At 40.0% G+C, this 16382-nt stretch overlaps 1 protein-coding gene, 1 non-coding gene and 1 pseudogene across 3 annotated transcripts; 1 reads left to right on the top strand and 2 right to left on the bottom strand.

Annotated features, from left to right (window-relative positions):
* Nucleotides 1-102: 102 nt before the first annotated feature.
* On the bottom strand, nt 103-176 carry TRNAV-AAC (transfer RNA valine (anticodon AAC)). Its single transcript has one exon. It is a non-coding gene; the product is annotated as a tRNA-Val (tRNA).
* An 883-nt stretch (nt 177-1059) lies between these two features.
* LOC143888093 (putative serine/threonine-protein kinase WNK6) lies at nt 1060-6002 on the top strand (annotated as a pseudogene). The gene is made up of 7 exons (XR_013254477.1): nt 1060-2475; nt 3423-3460; nt 3619-3846; nt 3940-4160; nt 4237-4394; nt 4503-4900; nt 5022-6002. The product of XR_013254477.1 is annotated as a putative serine/threonine-protein kinase WNK6 (transcript).
* Nucleotides 6003-7756: 1754 nt separating this feature from the next.
* LOC143888094 (DNA-directed RNA polymerase, subunit M, archaeal) lies at nt 7757-16337 on the bottom strand. Its single transcript, XM_077392388.1, has 3 exons — nt 16027-16337; nt 15831-15918; nt 7757-8274 (listed from the first exon to the last, which is right to left on the bottom strand). The coding sequence occupies exons 1-3, from the start codon at nt 16138-16140 to the stop codon at nt 8150-8152; spliced, it is 327 nt and encodes a 108-aa protein (XP_077248503.1). The 5' UTR covers nt 16141-16337; the 3' UTR covers nt 7757-8149.
* Between the last annotated feature and the right edge of the window lie 45 nt (nt 16338-16382).

Here is a 16382-nt window from a genome sequence, read left to right as displayed (position 1 = left end):
AATTTGGTCAATTTCTTGATAAAGAATCGCTTGCCGGCAGAATTTAGAGGGTATAAGAGTTATTTCATATGTAGAGCAAAAAGGTCAACAAAAATGAAAATATGGCTTCGCCCGGGTTCGAACCGGAGACCTTCAGTGTGTTAGACTGACGTGATAACCAACTACACCACGAAACCTTACATGATACTTCGGCTTCTATAATAATAATATTCATAATAAAATTATAGATTTCTATTCGACCAGCCTTTATAGTCCCTTACTTTTCACAAAAGTACTGTACAGACCACACTATAGGATGATCCAATCGATCCATATGATGAGCAATAACGTAAATAAGTTGTGTCCAAAAAATCATTTCTATAGGATGATCCCAACCCTCCGATCTATTGATGAACTGCATATTATGAAAACCTCTATAGATCGGAGGGATAGGATCATCCTATGGAATATTTTTTTTTGGGTACAACCTATTTATGTTCATATGGACGGTTTGGATCATCCTATAGTGTGGTCGATACACTACCTTTTGAAAAATAAGGGATTATAAGGGCTTACATCGTGCAAAATCTCACAAAAAAAGAAGGGACCGTACGGTACTTTTTGAAGGCTAAAAAAATATTTTAGCACTAACCAATCGTGCTAAAAGAATATTTGCAATCAGATAGTCCTAACCATTATTATTGCCGTGGGTGATCCCTTTTTGCGCCCCTATGCCTTCTTTTGCGGTGACAATGGGCAAAAAGAGAAAAGAGAAAAGAGAAAGAACGGGACACGACCCAGGGATAGAACGCACTACATACATTGCTTTTGAGAGAGATATATACCTATATGGTGTCCACACCTATTTCTTATTGGCCTCACAAGCACAACTGGGTCTGGTCTAGTGATTTCATCTATTGGGTCCCACATAAAGAATAAGTCGGAGGCTAAAAATAGGGTGATGATATTTTCACCCCCTGCAGTACGCATTCGCCTCCCTTTTAACATATTTTTATAGAGTGGAGTTCACTCCGTCGCGACTGTCACTCAAAATTCGTCCTTTCACTTTGGATCCTAGGAAAGAGTATATTGGAATCACTTATTTCGATGATATGAACTATTCATATGGTGGTTCCACACTTCCACTATGGATAAGTTTTGGCTAAAAAATCTTCTCCCCGAGATGATTCTAACATTTCAATCTGTAGAGGCTTCTACATCGCCGGTGGAGTAGGTTTAGGTTTTACGGTTGATACATCTGTAGTTAGTTAGACTACATCGACAACCAAAGGAATAGAGAAATTGCGGCAAATCTACGATGTGCCATCCGCCACAAGCAACCAGAATAGGAAATGTGTAGATGGAACAAACCTGGAAAAGGATCTTTCAAAATCATCACACATGTGTCCCTGTGATAGGAAAATGCATCCATAGGAGTATCATGCAAAACCCATTTGGACAGATAATTTTCATGTTTTCTATAAATGTTGTCCATAAGAGGTATCATGCAAGACCCATCTGGATATATAATTTTCATGTTCTCTAATTTTCATGTTCTCTATTAATGTTGGGGGAAGAAATTTATGCAACAGAGCTAAATGCCACCCAACAAGGACTATTTAGGTGGAAAACTTGTGGATTAAATCATATATTCATATTCAGGAGTGGCGGTTCAAATCATTAGCAAGTTAGCCATGCTTCCAAATATTGTAGAATCTATACAGAAGGTCAAGAGTTGGAAAATCTCTAGGTTATAGAGGGAAGCAAATGCTGTGGCAAATTTTCTTTCTAAGTTTGAATGCCCATATAAAGGAACCAATATTCATATTTACCTTTCACAACCCACTTACTACCAAATATTGTACATCATGAAAGGTGAAGGAAGAGATTATTATGTAAGACTGTAACTTTTATCTTTTCTTTTTCTTTGTTTATGTTTTTTTAAATCCATCTAGTAGGGTGTTCTTCCGTTCTTCTGCAACCCAAATTTCCTTTCAACCAAATCTTCCATATTTCCATTAGGGTGTTCTTTACTTTTCTGAGTCTTATTCAGACACCCTCATATTGCCTTGTCACCCCATTTGTCACATTCTCATTCTCTCTTTACATCGATCCTGACATGATTACGCTCTATAATTTGTTTCTAATTCTGGGGCTTTCAGGCCGTGAATAAGGTTTCCGTGTTTGGTTTCAAGATAATAAGTTCTCATGTGATGGAAGGTGAGGTTATGGATTTAAAGTGTTGGGAAATGGACATTGTCGGATGCCAGTTCCGTATGCGGTCGGCGTTCGATTCGTTTTCTGTTGCTTCCGAGGCGTTTTCTGAAAAATGTCGTCAGATTCCAATTGATGGAGTCAATCAACGGCTTTGAAAGCTTCGGATTCTCTATTGTGCAATAGCTGTTTAGGTTTGCAGAGATGAATGGGTTTCGCGCTAAAACGGATCCTTCCGAGGTTGAATATGTCGAGCAGGATCCGACGGGCCAATACGTTCGGGTATGTTTTTTATGTTTGCTCTCGAATTTCTAATCTAAAGGCTTGTTTGGATTGCAGGAATTTTATGAAAAATTTAGGGAAAAAAAAAAAAACTTTTCCAAAATTTCTTGCTTTTTCATAGCCTGATTACACCATGAAAGATGTGATTTAAACACCCACAATCAAGTTTTATTTATCGGAGCCTTCAATTTATAACATTATCCCTCTAAATGAGTCATAACATTATCATTTCACTCTAAATCAAAGAAATGAAAGGAATTTTTCCACCAGAAATGTTATTCCTTCGATCCAAACAGGTAGAAACCTCTAATATGCACCTACATTGCCTTAGAGCTTGTAGATCAAATGTAGAAATGGTTCTATTTTTTGTTCTTTAAGTGGGTTTTCAGACTTGTTATTTAACGTTATTTGTTTTATTTTGTATTTTATTTTTTTAATCTGATTATTCTAATCTTTTGATGAGTTGATTTTAATTTTTGTTACCCTTAATTCTCTGGCTGGTTTTGTAGAAAATGGATGCCAATTGTTGTTATCATCACTGTTATTATTATCTAATTTTCCATTAATATGTAAAATTTTATTCTGTGGTAGAATGACCCAAGTAATTGAATGCTATGTAACATTAACTCTGTAATCTGTTCGATCAGCATAGTATCTGTATTATTTGTTTCTTTTTTTTCTTTTTTTTTTTTGAAATGTATCTGTATTATTTGTCTAGCGGTTAATTACCCAAACAGTGGAATTTCAATATTCATCATTAATTTTAACTTTAATTCTGTGGTGTGAGGTTGTATCTCATAGTTGGAATTATCTTTTGTGATATTTATCATCATATATGTTTTCCTGTATGATTTTATTTGATCCAGTAATACAAATGGTTTTATCATTTTATATTATGATCCTATTGTTTCTGTATTATGTCTGATTGTGTACCTGTTCTTGATCAGTACAAAGAAATATTGGGCAAAGGAGCATTTAAGACAGTGTATCCTTCAAAGACATTTCTTTCTTGTGCCTTGTTTGATTTTTTTTGTTTTAAGAATTACTTTCTCCTTCCTCTCACATCGTCACATTAGAAAGTGATGGTTTTCTTGTTAACCTAAAATATGTTCACTTTTGTGCTCCCTTAATACATATTCATAGTTACAAGGCATTCGATGAAGTTAATGGAATCGAAGTTGCTTGGAACCAAGTGAAAATCGACGATGTGTTGCAGTCGCCAAAAGACCTAGAAAGTTTATATTCAGAAGTTCATCTGCTGGAATCATTGAAGCATGAAAATATAATTAAGTTTTATAACTCGTGGGTGGATGATAAAAAGAGGAATATTAATATCATCACTGAGTTATTTACTTCTGGGAATCTGAGGCAGTAAGTACTTTTTTATTTTCTACAATTTCCTTCTTTCTTCTGTCTTCGGTTGGCTACCCATATTAATGTTGAACAATTTTACTCTATCATTAGATATCGTAAGAAGCACAAAAATGTCAATCTGAAAGCAGTAAAAGGTTGGGCAAGGCAGATTCTCCGAGGTTTGCAGTACCTCCATAGTCAGAACCCACCTGTTATTCACAGAGATTTAAAATGTGATAACATTTTTGTCAATGGAAACCATGGAGAAGTTAAAATCGGAGATCTTGGTTTGGCAATTGTTAGGCAACAGCCTACCGCTCATAGTGTCATTGGTAAGCACCAGAAAATTTTGTGATTTTCTTCAATGAGAAGGAAATGCACATTATGGTTCTAATGATTTTCTTATAGGCACTCCTGAATTCATGGCACCAGAGCTCTATGAAGAGGAGTACAATGAAATAGTTGATATATATTCTTTTGGCATGTGCATGTTAGAGATGATTACTTTTGAATACCCATTCAGTGAATGCAAAAATCCTGCTCAAATCTTTAAGAAGGTTACCTCTGTAAGTTTATACTTTGCTAACCCAAATGTCTTATATATAGGTGACGGAAGTTTTAGTTTTTTGTTAGCTTATCCTCGTGAGTTTTCTTAACGCCATGTTTGTTTGCAGGGAATAAAACCTGCTTCCCTTGATAAAGTGAAAGACCTCCAAGTAAAGCAGTTCATTGAGAAGTGTCTTGTTCCAGCTACTGATAGATTGCCTGCAAAGGAGCTCTTGAAAGATCCATTTCTCCAATGTAGGAATCCAAAGGAGCCCATTCGCGACCCTCTGCAGCTACCTAATGTTGTACCTAAAATTGTGAATGTACCAAAGTCGACCTCTATCCATGGACATAGACTCAGATTACAAGCAACTTTCTAATAGTGGAAGCACAACCAGCGATGAAACTCCACAGTTTCCAACTTTGGAATTTCAGAAGATCATTAGGAATAATGAATTCAGATTGAAAGGGGAGAAGACTGATGAAAATTCAGTATCACTTAACTTGCGGATTGCTGACCCATGTGGTAAGTGAATTGTGCTGATAATTCTACGTTTGCGAGTTAGTTGCATTATATGAATTTGGATTGTGTTTCAAGCTCGCGGGTCATGTGAGGAACGTCCATTTCTTCTTCTTCCTCGATACAGATACTGCCTTTGCAGTGGCAAGCGAGATGGTTGAACAACTTGACTTATCCGATCAAGATGTGGCTTTTATAGCCAAGTTCATTGATTTCTTGATAATGAAACTTATACCCAGTTGGAAACCTTCAATTAACCATTCTTCAAGTGGGAAAAGAAGCCTATATAGTGAGTCTCAAGTTCCCAAATTCGATAGCTTCTCTGCTAGTTATCCCTGGAATTCATTACCATGTGGTGTTCCTGTCGAAACAATGGTTGAGCAAGATGTGCTCTCTCAATTGAATATGGGAAGCTCAGTCGAAGGTTCAGTACAACAAGTTGATGGAGGTAATTTCTACAAGAAGTTGGATGAGATTATTTGTAATGGTGATCTTAATTCACCTTCAGGTCTAACTAATGGAGAACATAAATATTCCCGAGTATCACTTGTTTCTGAGGTCTTGCTTGAAAATGGTACTGTCATTGACTCAGATACCAATCACAACAGAATATTAACATATGGTGCTTACAATACAACTGAAAGCTTGATTGGGTATGTATCTGAGATCGATCCTGGCGATGTAGATTATGCTGGGTACAAAATGGAAAGAAGTGATAGTAATGTTGGCGAGAGCCTTAGGTCGGATGCATTTACAAAGAACTTAGAGATGCATGGTTTTAATTTAAATGACATATCTAATTTCCAGAGCTTGACTAGCAATTCTTCCTCTTCATCCCTAAATGATAAAGATCTGGATGAGGAGCTAAAGTTGGAGCTTGAAGTACTTGAATCACAGTATCAACTTTGGTTTCAAGAACTCAAAGATGAGGGAGGTGGAGGTGGAGAGTGCAAGAAAGAGGTGGTTGATTAAGCAGAGGATAACAGTTGCTTGATTATGAGGATTGATTGAGAATATGTATCATTTTCTTGGCACTCATAATAGTTTTTGCTACTCGAAATGTACATCGTCTCATTGCTATCTGAAATTCTAATGCAATTGGTTAAGATTTAGCTCCTTTTGCTGGAAGTTTATTGCAAACATTGGCAACTAAAATTAGACGCAAATTCGGTTACTAACTTGGTATTAATAGAAGGGAGTTGAAAATGATTTAATAGTTGTCACTAGTGTCCGTAACAGACTAGACAGTGGAACCTGATGTTATCATCACCTGTGTGAGTAAAGGCACTAGACCTGCATTGTCATTGTGGTTGCCAGCTAAAGTTGTGCCCTTACATCCTTTTGAGTTCATTGTCAGCAGCTGACAATGAACTTGAAATATTGCAAAACTCTTTAACATCTCTTTGGAAGATTTAATAGAGAATCTTATAGCATGAAAGTCATAGTTTTTATTTTATTTTTCTAGATTGCCCTATTTAATTCAAGGGCATGTTAGGAACCATAAAAAATTCATGGAATACTTGCTTACCTAATGTGAGGGGCAGACTGCCGGGAAAAACAAGAGAGATTTGAGGGGTGGTGATCGAGGAGAGCATGGGATGGGGAGTGAGATTAGGTAAAAACAAAAGTCCTATTTTAAACATGGATTTTTTTTTTAATTTTAATTTTATGTGTGCGTGTGTGTCTTACTCCACCTCATGCTCTCCTCACTCACCGCCCTCTCAAATCCCCCACTCACCAGCCCTCTCTACCATAGTTAGCAAAACGTGATTTAGCAAAAAAAGAAATGGGACAGGAAAAATTGTTTAAAATGGTGATTAAGAAAAATGAAGCAAAAGGCGCCAAAAAAAAAAAAAAAAAACTAAAAGGGGAACACAAAAAATGTGTTTTACCCTTTGCTAGCGTCTATCGAAGGCATTTCGCAGATGGCATGTTGCATGTCAGAGCAGCCACATCGGCTCACTTTTCAATTTAACTGTTGTAAGTGAAATGATATTAACATTCTCTAGTTTCAATAATGGCAACCCATCATCTTACCTATTCTAGTTAGCCACTTAGCCGTCAAGAAGGTATCCTAGGGTCAGATAGAGGTCTTGCTAGGGGCCCTGGGCCCAAGAGAGCAAGGAATGTAGAATGAGGTGTTCTTTAGTTTGACGTTAACAAGTTTTAATTTAGGGATTTGCCATTTCGCATATGGTCTCTTGCATGTCAGAGTAGTCACATCATGCATGAAGACAAAATCTGCTGAAAAGCGAGCCGATGTGGCTGCTCACATGCAACAGACCATCCACGCGGATGGTCTGTTGCATGTCAGAGTAGCCACATCATGCATGAAGACAAAATCTGCTGAAAAGTGAGCCAATGTGGCTGCTCTGACATGCATCAGACCATCCGCGAAATGCCTTCTACAATGGACCCTAGCAAATCCCTTTCTATTATAAGGTTTTTTTTCACCTCCGTCACGACCAAGTGTGTCACCCAAAAAACAGCCAGAGATTAAAAAACATGCCTTTTACTGAGATTAATCTCGGACCTTCACGAAAGAGTGACTTCTAGGCGGCAATGGAGGTGAAACTGCCTCTTCTCTTATAATTAGGAAAGAAAGAAAACTTACATGGGCAAGGATTATCATTTTGTAGTGCAGTGGACCACTAGACCCCTCTAATTTTTTTACGAATACTTATACTGGGCACCCATTCAGTGGGCCTCGCTGTAGGCACGCATTTAGTGAGCCCCACTGTAGATAGACCAAGTTACAGAATTATTAGGTCATTTTTTTAGACATCAGGTTGAAGGCTATAAAAATACCATCACATTGCAGGGCCCTGTTTTGAATAAGACAAGGAGATGAACAAAGTGATAAGTGCCAAAATATTGCATGAAACTTTAGGCTGAAACAAAGTGATAAGTGGCTAACACAGGAAAACAAATATTGCATGAATTTTTTTTCATGGTTGCCAAACATGCCCTAAGAGCTTTACATAAAATTTGTTTCAACCTAGCCAAACATGACTTAAGGTAACAGATCTATTACTCCCACATATTTTTCATCAATCAGATAAATTTTTGTTGGATCCTGGATAGTCTGTATCTGAATGGCCTTAAGATCCAAGCACCTAAAATAGGATTTGAGGATCAATCCCCAAAGGAATAATTTTTATTTTTTTTAAAATAATGTAAGCAACACAATTCCTTCATCTTCTTCGTCATCAATCTGCGTAGACTTACATTTGTAAATGTAGTGCGAATAACACATCAGTCTTCTTTCCACTTGTGTTCGCAGCTACAGCACTTGTAAAATGTCGACATGGGTTCATCTGCCGACCTGGTTTGCATCTGGAAGAAATAAGCCTCCCCGAAGTTGCATTTTGGGCAGCTTGCTGCACAAGAGGAGATGCACAAATACAATTACTACGAAAATATGCTTTGCTGCCTGTCAATAAACTTTGCATTCTCTATTTAAATTTTATTTGGTAGATGAAATTGAGCCCGTAACAAATTTTAATAGTGACATTGAAAGGCAATACTTGATGGGATTCTTATTGCAAATGAGATCCTTGACTCTCTAAAACGTGAAGGCGAGAGCGGTATAATTGAAATATGGAGAAGGCATACGACCATGTCGATTGGAATGTACTGGATTACATTATAGATAGGATGGGATTTGGTACTAAATAGCGAGGGTGGATGCACGCTTGTATCTCCTCCGCTTCTTTCTCTATACTTATCAATGGATCCCCCAGATGGCTTTTTTGGTTCTTCTCGGGGATTCCGCCAAGGCGACCCTCTCTCGCCCTACCTATTCATAATGGTGGTTTAAGCTTTAAGTATCTTGCGCAACAAAGCGGAACAAAAAGGTATCTCACTGGGCTCAAGGTTTCTTGTAACTCCACACCCGTATCTCACCTACAGTTTGCTGATGATACGCTAGGCTTCTTAAAAGAAGGTGAGACACAAGTGACTAACTTAAGGCGTCTGTTTAGGTGGTTTGAGATAACGAATGGCCTGAAGATTAATCTCTACAAAAGTGCGATTGTAGGGATAAATCTTGATGACCACTCGGTCATTGCCTATGCTGATTCCTTGGGGTGTATGGCGACCAAGTTCCCTATTACTTACCTCGGACTCCCACTGGGGTTTGGGATCCCAACAAAAGCACAATGGGACCCGGTCATTGAACGAGTAGAAAGGAAACCGGCATCATGGAAGAATAAATACTTATCATTTGGTGGAAGAATCACTCTTATCAAGGCCGCGCAATCAAATATGCCCGTTTATTTTATGTCTCTTTACAAAATTCCGGTAGTTGTTGCAAAGCATATTGAGCGGATACAAAGGGATTTTCTATGGGAAGGTTTAGAGGAAGGAAAAAACCTCAAACACTTGTTAAAGTGGAGCAATGTTTGCAAATCCAAAAAGAATGGCGAGCTCGGTATCGGGAAGCTAAGACTGGGTAATAAATAAGCTAAGACTGGGTAATAAATCGCTCTTGGGCAAGTGATTATGGAGATTCGGGTCTGAGAAGAGTGCATTATGGCGAAGCATCATTGGTGGAAAGTACGGCCATGGATGGGGAGATTGGATGTGTCGGGATCCGCCACACGGCAAGGGCTCGGGGGCATGGAAGTCTATATGCTCTGTTCGCACTCAATTTCTGCCTCTGGTTAGATTTCGGGTGGGTCGGGGGGACAATGTGCGTTTTTGGATGGGTTTATGGCTGAACTCCGTCAATCTAATCAAGGGCTTCGACAAATTTTTTTTTGAAAGAACTTCGACAAATGGTGAATGATCTTTTAGAAAGTTGGGGGATTCTTGCCCATGTGAGACATTTCCGGATCTATTCCATTTGGCATCCAACCCGGATGCATGCGTGGCTGACTACATGGTGAGAGGCGAGGGTTTTGGGAATATGGTTTGGGATATTAGACTGCAGCGGAACCTTATGGATGAGGAAATAACTAATCTTGCGAACTTACTTCACTCCTGAGCCTCATGCTATTTGTCGTTTCATGAGGTCAACCAGTATCTGTGGACTCCAGATCCACAAGGGGGTTTTTCTCAGTCCAGTCCTTTTTCCTCAAGCTGAATAATGATTGTGGGACTGCATCTCGTTGTGCTCGTATATTGCGCATGTCCATTCCACTGCGCATCTTGGCTTTTGCATGGAATGCCTCGCACCGATGCACCAACACTTGCGAGCGCCTAAAGAAACGCTCTTAAGACTTGATATGCGGTGTGTCCTATGTCGTGTGGCAGAAGAGACATCGGAGCACCTATTTCTACATTGCCCTTATTCCCATAGAATCTGGATGGGCATTTCCGTTTCTTTGGCATGACGTGGGTCACCCAAGGAGTATCACTAAGGTCATTTTTAATTGGTGTGGTGTTCTCCATGGCCGATTGGGGCAGTCCATGTGGGCGTCCATCCCATATGCCATCATTTGGCACATCTAGAATGAGAGGAACAACCGAATCTTCATTGGTAAGGAAAGGCACCGGAACCATATTGTCTTTGATACAAGGATATCTATCATTTCTTGGTCTAGAGTGACGGGATCTCTACCGTACTCCACTGGGGCTAATCTTAGAAATTGGACGACTGTGGTTTCAGAAAGGAGAGTGTGGGATCACATCTCACCGCAGTGGATTGCACCAACGGAGGGCTGGTTCAAACTTGATTTTAATGGGAGCTCGTTTGGAAACCCGGGTAGGGCTGGGTTTGAGGCGAGGGGCTTACTTTTTGGGCTCAAATGGTTTGGAGCGCACAATATCGGGCCCTGGATTGTGGAGGAGGACTCATCCAATGTCATTGGAGGGGCGTCAAACAGCTGAGGTGGGCCGTGGCAGCTCTATCACATTCTCGACGAGATCTGTGGCCTGATTCGCATCTTACACCCCCAGATAGTGCATCGGAGAAGATCTGCTAACACTCTGGCGGATTGTTTACCAAAAGGTGTTGGTCTCCCATCAACAAATGTAATCTGCTCTGACATCTTGGGGGTCCTGTAGGAGTATAGTCTCTATCTCTTCTTTCCTAGCCTCTAATATGGGCTTGTATAACTTCTGTAATGGGGACACCTTGTCCCTTTTTGTATGGTGCCCTAATCTATGAAATAAAATCCGTTACTTTTTTTAAAAAAAAAAAAAAAACACAAATGAGGTCAAACAAGCATAGAAGAGAAAATTGAGGATACAATAACAGATACAAGAGTCGATCAGGTGAATACTGTCATATGAGAAAATGCATCAAGAAATCATTCAGAAAGGGGAAAAAAGAAAATGCATCATGAACAATAACAAGGCTACACACTAGACATCACCGGACCTCTACCGGTGAGAGAATGACACTGAATGGAGGTTATGCATCTACTTGAATATGAGGGGCCAGATGATACGTAATGTTCCCTTATAAGGAATCCATGTCCTTCCCCATCAGTCCGGACTTTGGGGAGAAATGGTTAAGATCCTTATATTGGTATCAGAGGTCTGTAGACGGGTATAAACCTCCATAAATCTGCCCATTTTTAACCTCCACACATGAAAGGGTTAGGATGATCCTATGAAGCTGCTTTTTTGGGAACACCCTATCTATATGAGGGCCTATCGAATGAATGCTTTGGATCATTCAAACAATGTGGGCCCCTGTGTTTGTGATCTCTAGCTCATATAAGCTTATATGAGCTCTAGCTCACAAACGCTTTTCCTATATATTCGATAGGTCCTCAAATAGATAGGATGTCCCAAAAAATCAGCTTCATAGGATCATCCTAACCCTTTCATTTGTGGAGGTTAAATGGACGGGTATAAACCTCTATAAATCCGCCCATTTTTAACCTCCATAAATGAAAGGGTTAGGATGATCCTATGAAGCTGATTTTTTGGGCACACCTTATCTATACGAGGGCCTATCAAATGAATGCTTTGGATAATCGAAACAATGTGGGCCCCCTGTGTTTGTGAGCTCTAGCTCATAAATCCAAGCGATCTTTTCGTAGGCGTTTGCCTCCAATTGGATCGGGGGATCGAATTGATTATAGAAATATGAGTTTAATTAGTCGATTTATTAGTGAACAAGGAAAAATATTATCTAGACGAGGAGACTGGAATGAAAGTCCCTTTCTCACATTTGTTCTCCATTGCATTGGTGGAACAAAACTATCTGGTGTATCAATATGGAAATATTTGGTACATGAAGCCACCCTTGAAAGAGTGCATAATAGCTCACTGATCAAGCGCTCTTACACCGAAGATGAATGGGGCTAAGCGATCCGCTGAAGCTGTGGGATGTAAAAATGCATCGGTAGGGGAGCGTTTCGCTTATAATCCTGTTATACAGAAAAAGTAGCTATAATGCCTTTTTCTAGTGAATCACATATCACTCCCAACTCTTGCTAAAGAATCCGACATCACATTCGCACTCCAATGAGTAGAGAAACTAAACTTATGATTTCTCATGAAATCCTCTAGGCGGCATTCTGGCATACATCTTTTTGGTGCGTTTGGATCACCAGAATCAGAAATCGGTATCGGTATCTGATACAGCTTTGGTCAATTCCGTCATTTGGTTTGGCTTAATAAATGGAATGGGAAACGTGGCTTGACTCCTGGCGGAAATAACACGGGAGTTTTGGGCGCATTTTGATACCCGCCGTAAGGGGTGGTATTACGATTCCCGGAATCATAGAGAAAAAAAAAAGCATGAAATCTCTCTCGATATTAGCTTCCTTGTTTCCTGCCTAAACATCCCTCTTTCGTGTCTTCCTCTCTCGACATCAATCCCTCGTCTTTAATCCTGCTATATTGCAAATCAACACCAAGCAACCTCTCTCTCTCTCTCTCTCTCTCTCTCTCTCTCTCTCTCTCTCTCTCCCCGCTTCTGGTAGAAACCCAAATAGGGTTTTTTCGATCTCCCTCCGCTTCTGGTCGAAACCCAGATAGGGGTTTCTCTCTCTCTCTCTCTCTCTCTCTCTCTCTCTCTCTCTCTCTCTCTCTCTCTCTCTCTCTCTCTCTCTGGAGTAATTGCTTGTTTCACAGGTTGTGGCTGCCAGAAATCTCGAACACCGAAGATGAATGGGGCTAAGCGATCAAGCGCTCTTACACCGAAGATGAATGGGGCTAAGCGATCCGCTGAAGCTGTGGGATGTAAAAATGCATCGGTAGGGGAGCGTTTCGCTTATAATCCTGTTATACAGAAAAAGTAGCTATAATGCCTTTTTCTAGTGAATCACATATCACTCCCAACTCTTGCTAAAGAATCCGACATCACATTCGCACTCCAATGAGTAGAGAAACTAAACTTATGATTTCTCATGAAATCCTCTAGGCGGCATTCTGGCATACATCTTTTTGGTGCGTTTGGATCACCAGAATCAGAAATCGGTATCGGTATCTGATACAGCTTTGGTCAATTCCGTCATTTGGTTTGGCTTAATAAATGGAATGGGAAACGTGGCTTGACTCCTGGCGGAAATAACACGGGAGTTTTGGGCGCATTTTGATACCCGCCGTAAGGGGTGGTATTACGATTCCCGGAATCATAGAGAAAAAAAAAAGCATGAAATCTCTCTCGATATTAGCTTCCTTGTTTCCTGCCTAAACATCCCTCTTTCGTGTCTTCCTCTCTCGACATCAATCCCTCGTCTTTAATCCTGCTATATTGCAAATCAACACCAAGCAACCTCTCTCTCTCTCTCTCTCTCTCTCTCTCTCTCTCTCTCTCTCCCCGCTTCTGGTAGAAACCCAAATAGGGTTTTTTCGATCTCCCTCCGCTTCTGGTCGAAACCCAGATAGGGGTTTCTCTCTCTCTCTCTCTCTCTCTCTCTCTCTCTCTCTCTCTCTCTCTCTCTCTCTCTCTCTCTCTCTCTCTCTCTCTCTCTCTCTCTGGAGTAATTGCTTGTTTCACAGGTTGTGGCTGCCAGAAATCTCGAACACCGAAGATGAATGGGGCTAAGCGATCAAGCGCTCTTACACCGAAGATGAATGGGGCTAAGCGATCCGCTGAAGCTGTGGGATGTAAAAATGCATCGGTAGGGGAGCGTTTCGCTTATAATCCTGTTATACAGAAAAAGTAGCTATAATGCCTTTTTCTAGTGAATCACATATCACTCCCAACTCTTGCTAAAGAATCCGACATCACATTCGCACTCCAATGAGTAGAGAAACTAAACTTATGATTTCTCATGAAATCCTCTAGGCGGCATTCTGGCATACATCTTTTTGGTGCGTTTGGATCACCAGAATCAGAAATCGGTATCGGTATCTGATACAGCTTTGGGCAATTCCGTCATTTGGTTTGGCTTAATAAATGGAATGGGAAACGTGGCTTGACTCCTGGCGGAAATAACACGGGAGTTTTGGGCGCATTTTGATACCCGCCGTAAGGGGTGGTATTATGATTCCCGGAATCATAGAGAAAAAAAAAGCATGAAATCTCTCTCGATATTAGCTTCCTTGTTTCCTGCCTAAACATCCCTCTTTCGTGTCTTCCTCTCTCGACATCAATCCCTCGTCTTTAATCCTGCTATATTGCAAATCAACACCAAGCAACCTCTCTCTCTCTCTCTCTCTCTCTCTCTCTCTCTCTCTCTCTCTCTCTCTCTCTCTCTCTCTCTCTCTCTCTGGAGTAATTGCTTGTTTCACAGGTTGTGGCTGCCAGAAATCTCGAATAGAAGGGGCGGAGGAAAAGTGTAGAGACCTTCGAGCTTGTTCAATAGTGTCGGTGATTTGAGGAGGGTCAAATCGATAAATGCGTTCCTCTCTCTCTCTCTCTCTCTCTCTCTCTCTCTCTGGACGAAACAAAGAGCGGGGTCTATCTCTCTACAGTACAGAGTCTTTGTGTCAGTTTCGGTCTTATCTCTAAATAATGCACATAGAATGTTGATGTCTGCTAGAATTTGTTCATCACAACCATCCATCTGTAGCTAGTCCATTGACTAGCTGCTGGATTTTTACTACAACCATCCATTTGTGGCTATGTTTAGATCATCCGAGCCTTGTAGTCTTCTAAATATAATATATCAAAGGTAGGACCCACCCAAATTAATAATGGATGTGAAAGGCTAAAAATGAAGAGAGGAGTGCCGTTATTAAACCAAGAGAGTGTGATTATGCGACTAAAATGTAGAGAGGAGTGCCATTATTGAAGCAAGGAATGTATGAATAAAGAAGATGTTTCCAAATTGACCGCAGGGTGTCAATGTCTTTGCATTAAATATGGTTTAACATTTTAGTTAAAAAAAAAAGAGCATTATTGATTGAAATATTCATTGAAAAATTGATTCCATTCCGATGTTGATCTGAACCGTACCAAACATTAGAATCGAAATCACGATTGATTCCTTAGAAAAATTCTCATGCTTACGCAGACACTAGAATTGGAATCGTTATCCGTTTACAGAGGGAATTGGAATTGGATTGGAATCTGATATCTATACCGATTCTGGATTCCAGTGATCCAAACACACCCTTTAGGTAATTGAGGTCTTCATCAATTAAGAGCGGGTGGGAGAACAATCATTCACTTCCATGGTCATGGGATCACATTTGCTAGGACAAGGAAATGGCCAGTTTAGGACTTTACGTGCACACCAAATAAAAAAATAGTTTGGTCATGAGATCACATTTGCTAGGACAAGTAAACAATGAACCTACGATAACAAATCTTCATTATGTTTCTGTAGTTTTACATGTTTCAAGTTCAACAATAATGTTTGCAAAATCTTCCATCAAATATATATACTTCTTCCAATTCTATAAATCTTGCAAATTCAAACCCACATAAAAAAGATGAGAATCAGAAAAAAAAAAAAACTCAATAACCCAATTCAAGATCAATTAATCAGACCACAATCATAACGTAAGGATATCAATTCAAGTCCCATTTCAAAAAAGAAGAGCAGCAAAGGGAAATAAAGAAGGAAAGTGACAATAGACGCACCTTCCGTTTTGGAGGCGTTTTTCTTAGCTTCTTCTCCGCTGAAAACTGCGTCATCCTCTTTCTTTACCAGAAATTTCTTTCTACTGATCTGGAAATAAAGAAGATGGGTTCTCTGTCATTTTTTTTGTTAAATTTCAGGGAATGAGAAAGACATATTATATGTAGAGAGATAGAGAGAGAGGGGGGGGTTTGGTACCTCGTTGTGGATTTGGGAGACGTATGGACAGGTAGGGCAGAAGAGCCTGGATCGGCGCCCCATCTGGGCTTTTTCTATCAATAACATGTTGCCGCAGAACGGGCAGAACTCCATCCCCCTCCAATTCCCCACCAAAACCCTCTCCTTCAAAAACCTTGCAGCAAAACCCAGACCCTTCTTTTCTTTTGGGAGTGCCAAAGCCAACGTATGTCTATATTTCGGTAAGGTAAGGCCGTCAGGGCCTTAAGAACATGTATTGGCGTATTGCAAATTGGTGGGCCCACCTTCGATCAATCCCAATCATTCATTTGGTTGAATAGCCCATTTAAAATCTCACGTGACCCTAGTGATCGATT

Source organism: Tasmannia lanceolata, unplaced genomic scaffold (assembly GCF_043159265.1).
Source record: "Tasmannia lanceolata isolate RefF3 unplaced genomic scaffold, GAP_Taslan_0.1 ptg000012l, whole genome shotgun sequence".
NCBI lineage: Eukaryota > Viridiplantae > Streptophyta > Magnoliopsida > Canellales > Winteraceae > Tasmannia > Tasmannia lanceolata.
This window is presented reverse-complemented; position numbering and strand designations above follow the sequence as displayed.

Excerpts from the sequence above, each read along its gene's own strand:
- LOC143888094 (XM_077392388.1), bottom strand. The coding sequence starts at position 16,140 with ATGGAGTTCTGCCCGTTCTGCGGCAACATGTTATTGATAGAAAAAGCC. Across the intron at positions 15,919-16,026 it reads TCTCCCAAATCCACAACGAG|ATCAGTAGAAAGAAATTTCT; the intron begins GTACCAAACCCC and ends CTTTATTTCCAG. Across the intron at positions 8,275-15,830 it reads AAACGCCTCCAAAACGGAAG|CAAGCTGCCCAAAATGCAAC; the intron begins GTGCGTCTATTG and ends CCTCTTGTGCAG.